The sequence below is a fragment of the Antrostomus carolinensis genome, unplaced genomic scaffold, assembly GCF_000700745.2.
Source record: "Antrostomus carolinensis isolate BGI_N321 unplaced genomic scaffold, ASM70074v2 scaffold13399, whole genome shotgun sequence".
Taxonomy (NCBI): Eukaryota; Metazoa; Chordata; class Aves; order Caprimulgiformes; family Caprimulgidae; genus Antrostomus; species Antrostomus carolinensis.
The window spans coordinates 25741-34821 of record NW_010340730.1 but is presented as its reverse complement, the minus strand read 5'-3'; the positions used below and the strand labels follow the sequence as shown (position 1 = coordinate 34821).

At 40.6% G+C, this 9081-nt stretch overlaps 1 protein-coding gene across 1 annotated transcript; it reads left to right on the top strand.

The window, feature by feature from the left end:
- The first annotated feature begins 781 nt into the window (after window positions 1–781).
- Window positions 782–7617, top strand: NUDT9 (nudix hydrolase 9). The gene is made up of 7 exons (XM_010176263.2): window positions 782–1011; window positions 2851–2946; window positions 3756–3842; window positions 4832–4943; window positions 5368–5514; window positions 5760–5844; window positions 7254–7617. The coding sequence occupies exons 1-7, from the start codon at window positions 818–820 to the stop codon at window positions 7427–7429; spliced, it is 897 nt and encodes a 298-aa protein (XP_010174565.1). The 5' UTR covers window positions 782–817; the 3' UTR covers window positions 7430–7617.
- Window positions 7618–9081: the final 1464 nt, after the last annotated feature.

Sequence of the window (9081 nt, the reverse complement as noted above, 5' to 3'; positions counted from 1 at the left end):
ACAGGAAGGCTGCTTTGTGTGTTGAAGGAACTTTGTGGAGAGATTTTTAAGAGCTGGTGATCAGGACCTGTAACCCAATCTGCTGTGAAGTATTTTATTGTTGACTGGGCCTTCAGTTCCTGAAAACCCACAGCAAAATCAAGTCACTAAACACCTCAAGTATTTATGCCTTTTAACTTAACTAATTCTAGCCTTCTTTGAAATTGAAAAATCAAGGTGTATATATTATCCTACTCAGTATTGCACAGAACTGTTTTTTGGTGGTCACAGCAACTTGTAGAGCTGTGTTTCTCAGGTGCTTAGATATTTCCTTCTTACCTGGTCTGCCATGGGATGTGAGAGCAGGACTCTTGTAAGGCTGGCTTGGTTTTGTGATGAAATGCCCACGCAGAGATTTAATGCTCAAGCAGTCCTTCCTGCTGCACTTCTGGTTAATATCTTTGGAGATGTTTCTTCTCTATGATTAATAACTGGTCAGTGTTCCACACAGTCTGGAATGGCAGTTCTAGTCCTCAACTTCTCATTCATGCTGTGAAATCTTCATGTGTATTGAGTAATCTTCTGCTTCAAGGAGCTAAAGGTAAAATTCAGAATTTGGTGGTCCAGGAATACAGTTGCATGATGTCTGAAAGAAGCAATAATACATTACTGAGAGCTATTTTGTGGAACAAGCCCGGTCTGTTCTTGATATAATGTACTGTGGAGATCTGGGATTAAATAAGAGGGTTAAAGCCTAATAAATTAGATGCTTTTTTCTCTTTTTTTTCCTTTCAGGAACTTCTCTGCAAACTGTTGGTCCCATCCTCGTCCTGTGAACATGTTTAACAGTTACAATGTGAAGTTCTACCACAGCAAAGCTCTCACCTCACCGTATCCAGGATCACACATTGAGCGTAGCCGTGTTCCTGAAGAGAAAGTGGACTGGCAGGTTGAATGGCAAGATTACAATCCTGTGGAGTACACTTCCAGGTCTGTTTTGGCAGGACCCAGTTGGGCAGATCCCCAAATCAAGTGAGTGGAAATTGTGTCTCTTTTTCTCTTGTGAACATGGAAACAGGAAATAGTGATCAGCTGAGTTAATAAGGTCATCAGCTTCAGTGACATGTGATCCTACAGTGATGTGTGAAAAGTGGGGACCTAGAAAAATGATGGTTAGAGAACTGAAGGGTTTGGGTTAGCTGTGAGGGTCTTGGGACACGTGATTTTACTGAGCTGGTGATGGAGATAAGGGTAGTGTTAATTGGAATAACAGACAGCTGTTGGTGCTCTGTAGTGCTGCTTCTCTGAGTTGTGAGCTAAGTAAAAATCTCCTCATGCTCCTTAAGAATTTGTGAAAACACTTTTGTAATATACTTGTTTATTTATTAATTGAATGCCAGATGAGAAAAAGAATTAAAGCAGAGTTGTAGATCTGGAGTTGAGTGCTCTGACTCAGGAAACGTGGCAGGTTGAATACATGACTAATTATTTTTTTGGGAGTGTGTGTATTCATTTTAATTGATTCTGTGAATATATTCTCCTCTCAAGGAGTGCTGCACGCTTCTTGGCTAGGAAGTTAGATGCTGCCTTTAGTGTAACTTGTGATAATGTGAAATGATGATTCCTGTGTATGCACATCTGTGTAGAAAGATCAGAAGATAATGGCACTTGAGGTTGTCAGCCTTACTTTCCTCATTTCCCATTGCTGTGTGAACATGTGCTTCTGTTAAATCTTAATGTGCTTTAGTGTTGTGCTGATTGCAAGGCTCAGACTCTGGAAGGCTGATGTTCTGCCCAGGCATAGCTGGGGAAAGTGTCAGGTAATCTTGTAGTAGATGTTGGTAACCCTTGAAAATGCAGAGTCATAGAATCATAGAAAGGTTTGGATTGGAAGGGACCTTAAAGCTCATCCAGTTCCAACCCCCCTGCCATCAGCAGGGACACCTTCCACTAGACCAGGTTGCTCAAAGCCTCATCCAACCTGGCCTTGGACACTTCCAGGGAGGAGCAGCCACAGCTTCTCTGGGCAACCTGTTCCAGTGTCTGACCACCCTCACAGTGAAGAACTTCTTCCTAATATCTAATCTAAACCTCCTGTCTTTCAGTTTAAACCAATTTCCCCTTGTTTTGTCATTAACTGCCCTTATGAAAAGTCCTTCCCCAGCTTTCTTGTAGCCCCTTCAGGTACTGGATGGCTGCTATAAGATCTCCCCGGAGCCTTCTCTTTTTCAGCCTGAAAAAGACTGACTGACTGGCTTTTTCAGTCATTTTTTTAGTTATTAGTGTAGCTTCCTAAGTGAATTATGTGTGGAAGAAGCTAAGTCAGTAGTTTGAAGCCTGTGGTGGTTTCAGAGGAATTGCTTTTGGGAAAGGCTATACATGCTTCTGTAGATAGCTGCTTCTATACCAGCTGCTTCTATCAGAGGTGCACTTAGGAGATTGGCATTAAGCTAATTTTGAAAATCAGTGATTTTTATTAACTTGTAACTCTGATAAATCATATTTAATAAGAATTGCTGCTCAGTTTTTTTAATTAGCAAAATCTTTTTCCGTTTTACCAATGGATAACTTCCTTCTGTGTTCTTTAACCTTAATGAGAACACCTTTGAAACACTTGATCTCAATGAAAATTTAGAGTGACACAATGTTAAATACTTGAAAGGGGCACACTTGTGTCTGCAGAACTAAATACAGGGAGACTGTCATCAGTGAAGGTTGGGACTTTATAGCCTCCTATAGAAAAGGGAGGGCCTGCAACTTCAGTTCTGGTCAAAACTGCTCCTTGGTCAGTTGGGTGGTGCTGGTCTGGTGGTGGGGTGCTTTGCATTTTGGAACTTATCTCTTTTAAATTATTATCACTTTTCCACACAGTGATGAAGGTTTTTCTCCCAAATTCAATGAGAGAGATGGAGAAGTGGAGAGGAGGAGCCTGAGTGACTTGTATGTGGTTGAAAACGGGAGGCCCCGGTGAGTGTGGTTTGGTTTTTGTTTGTGTATTCATTTCGGTGATGTAATTTCAGAGCTCTTACAGGTCTGTTGGTTTTGATACATGGTACCTGCTAAAACAAAATCAGGACAGTCTTCCCTAGAGACAGGAAAAATGATACCTCAGGGCCAGAGAGTTCTTTTTGGAAGGAAGTTGTGGCTGAGAGGCACTAAAAGGTTAGCCAGTGCTATCACAACAGGGGGTTGTGGTGACCCTGGAGTTGGGGGAGGTCTAACACTGTTAACAGTAAGATCTGTTGAATTAATTGTTTCCACAGTTTGAGCAGGTGTTGGGCTCTGAAGCTTTTGTACCACTTGTGTGCAGAGTGGAAGAGTCTTTCCTTCCACTGACAAATCTTGGCATAGCACAGATGGATAATCTCACCTAAAAATAACTTACTTTCTTTTTGCCATTAGTATGTAATTGAATAATCTCTGCATCTGTAGTCTTGGAAACTAGATTCCATCTTCAGACGAGGTTGTGTGCACAATGAGAGTATCACTTGATGGGTAATGATCAGAGAAGATCCTCATCTCAGGATGTGAGGTCTGGGAAATGACAAAGCCATTTTGTATATTTCCTTTTTTCTCTACTATCAAACACAAAAAGAGGTTGTTAAAGGAGAGAACAATGCTTTGTCTCTCTTGCTCTTTAAAGCCTATGGTGGCACCGAATGTATGTTGATATCCTTTCCTCTGTTGTTGTTCAAAGCTGCTTTTTTACAGTAGCTGGAGCATATTTTGTATGTGGGGAGGTAAATATATTTAATATACTGTGCCATTGATTTCAGAAATCCAGTGGGAAGGACTGGCCTCACAGGCAGAGGATTGTTAGGGCGCTGGGGACCAAACCATGCTGCTGATCCTGTTGTGACTAGGTAAGGGAGGATGAGTGACTGAAAGGTGTTCTGCAGTAGAGCAAAAAAATAAGGCATTTTGTTTCCTCTGTGCTTCTCTGGACAGGTTATTACTTTCCACAGGCCTTTTGTGTGTGTGTTCCTCTGTGTATAAGTGCATTCAGATACAGATATACAGATATACAGATATACAGATATACAGATATACAGATATACAGATATACAGATATACAGATATACAGATATACAGATATACAGATCTGAATGGAGAGATATATGAATGAATTTCATAACTTTCTGATCTTTGTCTCTGGAAAAGAATAAGGACCCACTGCTAATGACAAACAATTGCTTCTGAAATGCTGGGGAAGCAAATTTAAAATAAAAAAACCAACAACCAAACAACCTAGGAAGTGTAATTCAATAGAAATGTATTTTACAAATAATATTCAATAATGAATGTAAAACCAGAAGGGATTATGTGATACTTGGATATTGTGTACCTGATATGCCAAAAGGCCTTAAATGCTAAATTGCAGGAATAGGTTTTTGAGTCATAATGACTCAACTGCAAAAAAAAAGCAGTGTGTCTGCTTTTGCTCTGTAAGAAATACTAACTTGTCCTAGTAGGAGGAGGTGAGGTTAGGGTACTTTTTTTTGGTCAGTATATGCTCTGTTTTAATGGTCCTTTTGCCAGCAAAATCTGTGTGTACATGCTAACTATGTTAGAGAAAGAAAGAATTCAGGAAAGATAGTGTAGTTACAAAGGTGCAAGCTAGGAAGTGCCATGCTGAAGACAGAATCATTGTGAAAATCACCCTAATGCATTTTAATTATTGCCCTTTGCAGAAGGCTACTGATGCTACTGAGTTGTTTCCTTAAAAGTAAAAGAAATGCTGGTTTTATTTTATCTTTGTTTAGAGGTGACAGCACGGGCCCCTCGCTGTTCCTCTCCCAGGCCCTTGTGTCAAGCAGCAGCAAAGCCTGTTCTCATTTGTCATTTGCTGCAGGTGGAAGAGGGACAGAAGTGGCAATAAAATTGCTCATCCAGTTACTGGCAAAAACATCTTGCAGTTTGTAGCTATCAAGAGGAGAGACTGTGGGGAGTGGGCCATTCCAGGGGTAAGAGCAAAGCTCCAGAGACCATAGGCATTTTCCTGCTGGTAAGGCAATAACTGGGGGGTGTGTGTGTGTGTGATAAAAGTGTGCTTTTTAATGAACAACCTCATGTTGCAGAGGTGGGGAGAAATGCTCCTTGAAACTAGCTTTGCCCAAGCATGAGCTGGTACACCTTCAGCTGTGTTGTGTTGCAAGGCAGTGTTAGTATTTAATTCTGACAAAATGTCTCTTGCTTAATGCACAATTTAATCTGTTTCAGGTTTTGAGGGATGTGCATTTTCTCTCTTTACAACTAAGTGTAAAGTTCCTCCCATGTCTGCAGCATGATGCAGGTGGATGTAATATACTAAGAACTAGTCAAATGAGCTAAAAACAGGTGGAATCCGAGGGATAATCACCTTTTTTTTTTTCTTTTCCCCCCTTTAAGGGGATGGTGGACCCAGGGGAGAAGATTAGTGCTACCCTGAAGAGAGAATTTGGGGAGGAGGCCTTGAACTCATTGCAGAAATCACCTGAGGAGAAAGCAAAATTGGAGAAGCAGCTCCACAAGCTGTTCAGCCAGGAGCACTTTGTGGTGAGTTCTGTCTCTTGTGGTGACCTCTTGAGCTATGCATGTAACTTGTAGCTGCATGGAACTTGAAATAGGGTAGCTGAAATGAAAATAAGCTGTGATGCTGGGGTTGTCATGGTGTAGGAAATGGAAGGGACTGCTGAAAACTCTGTAAAGGCAAATGTATTGGAGGAAAAGAAGAAAAGTCTTGTTGATTCCACCTTGTTTGTTGTGACACTGAGCTGGTTTCTGTGTGTTGGGGGCCTTAGGTGTACAGAGGATATGTGGATGACCCTCGTAACACTGATAATGCCTGGATGGAGACAGAAGCTGTGAACTATCACGATGAAACTGGTGGGTATCTCCCTGTGTGCTCTCTGTTGCCTTTTACTCTACGTGTCAGTGTGCAGTTGAGGTGGATGTTGGGCTGAAATTGTCAATGAAACTGCAGGAGCATGCAAGTCAGGTGTAAAATATCAGACTAAAACTAACAGGCATGAGGGTTTCTTGTTTCCCAAGATGTTCATCAGTGACAGGTAGTTGTCATTCCAGTTTGGTTTGTCAGCCTTGAAATAAGGAACATATGGATTTTGCCTGAAAATTAGTTATTCATTTGGTAGCTAGTTCTAAGCTATGGACCATTTGCCTTCATATGGAGATTGAACACAAGGGGGGTTTTTTGGCACCGAGTTTTATCTTGAGTTGGTTTAATTTCCCTTTTTAATGAGTCTGGGATAGATGAATAGGCTGTTTCTCTTGTAGTTTTTCCTTTAGTAGCTAGTGTGTGCTTCAGGAGCGTTGCCTCTGCCTGCTGGCAGGTTTTCACTGTGTTTATTGCTCTGATGTTGTAATTGCTCTGAGACCTGTTATCTCTGTTACTTTGCCAGAGTAATTGTTGGACCTTGTTTTACTTCTATAAATCAATAGGAATGGGCATACAATTCTAGTTCTTAAATTGATCTGTTATCCTGGATACCTTTTTAAGATAAATCAATCTAGTTAGGGGTGTCTGACTTGTTCAAGTCAGAGATTTCATATAGTGACATTTCCACTGTGTTTTGATAGTAGATAACAGTGGTGAAGTTTCACATGTCACTGGTCCTTGAGTTATCAGCAAACAGTGTTGAGTTATCTCCACAGAGGGTGAAGATACCGTTCCTTTAGTCATTTCTAATACACATTTTGTAACACTTTTAAAAGCATTTCTCTGGCTGGATTCTTTTTGGAAACAGAGTAAGAAACTTCAGAGAGAAATTGGAATCCTTTCTGTATCCCTCCTTAAGTACTTATTTTTATTTTTGGAGTCTTGAGTAAAATGTTAATGATTTTGGTTTTCCATAAGCATATATAAGTTTCAGAATTCAGTTTGTCCTGTAGAATAGTAGCTGAGAAAGAAAGCAGTCAAATATTAGCCAAATAAACAGACAAAAATCAATGCAGAGGGACTGGCTAAACTTGTGGTAGCGAGTACATGTTGTCGTAACTGTTTCTAGCAACTTGTCATGTTGCTGATGATACCCTGGGAGTGGTGACTAGGAGTTAACACCACCTCTGCCACTCAGATTTGCTTTAAAATAGTGCAAGTGTGAAAAAGGTTTCTGTCACAGAATTGGTGAGCAACTGAAATGGTTTGTTTCTGTGAAGCATCTGAAGGTTACTGCCTGTGAGGGAGTCATGTGGAAGGACAGAACTGATTAGATTTGAGAAGAAAAAGCAGGAGAGAAGATGCAATAGCATGTCCTAACTCCTTGTTTTGTGAACAGGTGAGACAATGGATAACTTGCCCCTGGAAGCAGGTGATGATGCTGGAGTGGTGAAATGGGTTGACATCAGTGAGAAGCTCAAGCTGTATGCAAATCATAGCTACTTCATTAAACTTGTGACTGAGAAACGGGGAGCACACTGGAGTGAGGATCATGGTCCTGAATGCCATGAGTGATGGAAATGAGGAACCGATGAGCATCAAGTGGAGAATACATTTTGCAGCTTTCAAAGAGATGACCTTGTCCTTTTCAGTGGAAATTCAGAGAAAATTCCATAAAATTCAGCTGGCAAAAACACTTGGCAGTGATAAATAGAGGCTTTTTCAGAGACTTGAGCTTGCTGCTTTTGATTTCTCAGCTGGTGTGAAATGAGATGGATGTGGAGCTGTCACCTTGTTTTGCTTTGTCTTGGTTATTTGCAGCCATTTCATAACATCAGCAGATTTGCATGGCAACGCTGGGATTCTAACGGGTTGTAATTCAGAGGCTGTTCACTTGAGCTCTGTGTTTGTGCACTGATTTCTTGTCAGGAGTATGAATCCTGAAGGGATGTGAGACTTGTAGGATTGTAACCTGAATCATGACTTAAATGCTACATAATAAAGTGAGGTTTCTTTTCGGAGTTGTTACACTCAACGTGTCTTTGCAAAGATTTTCTGTGTTGAAAGATGAGTTTTCACACTTAATTTCTTTCTAGTTTACATTATGGTGGTATTCACATTTGAAAGTCAAAAAAGATAACTCTGTCTAAAAAGATAACTGTTGGAGGATGAAACTTGATGACAGATTTTTGGGATCTGGATTTCTTTTCTCACTGCTTATGGCAGTACAGCTGTTGGGGTGACTGTGCCATAAACAGGATGATTGGAAGAGCAGCCTTAAAGCAGCATCTTGTAAAATATGTTGGGTTTTTACAGGTTAAGTAATGTGAGTAACTTGCAGTCAGGAGGCTGATGTGGGTCTTCTGTAGCATATATGCTGAAAACAAGAGCTGCACAACAGTTGCTGACATTGCCAGCTCATGTTGAGCTTGTCGTCCACCAGCACCCCAAGTCCTTCTCAGGGTTGCTCTCCATTCATTCTCCACTCAGCCCAATATGTTAAATACTCAAATATTTATAAGTTAAACTAGAATAGTAACTAATTACTGATGTAACTACTGATGGGGAAACTAGCTTTCATTTATCATTGTTACTCTTAATGTTCTTATAATTTGTAGATTAAATATTGGTGGTGCTTGCCCCATTGCAAACTACAAGTGTTGAGGTAAAGATTTTCTCATACTTGTGACTAGCATTTTTCTGTGCATACATTAGCAAATGTTCCTTTCCTGTGTCTTGCAGTGGAAAAGCAGATGTGGCAGCATCACTGAGAACTTCAAAACAGGTAGGATGCTGATCTGCTCCTTAGTATGTTGGATGCTCCATATATCCATGGCTGTAATCATCTTGGTGGTTGTTGTTTGCCCTGCAGAACTTGGACTGTTTAAAGGAAAATCTTTCCTGTTTGCCCTGATGAATTCAATTTCATTGTATCTTCTTGTAGTACTTGGTTTGAGCAGAGCAATGGTGAGCTTTAGCCTCAGTGGAGAATAAGTCAATCTCTTGTGAGTTGTCCTTGTGTGAACTATATTTGGTAGTTTTAAGGTGGCTGACTCCTGCCTGTAGAAAGAGCAAATAAGCAATAGACTGCAGTCAGGCAGAAAAAATGGTGTTAAAATGACTTTTTCTCTGAGACATTTGAAGTCCCAGAGAGAGAATCTTTTTCAAATTGACTTGGCACAGAGAATATGCTTTTGTATGTGCAATCCAGGTTGGTTTATGTACAC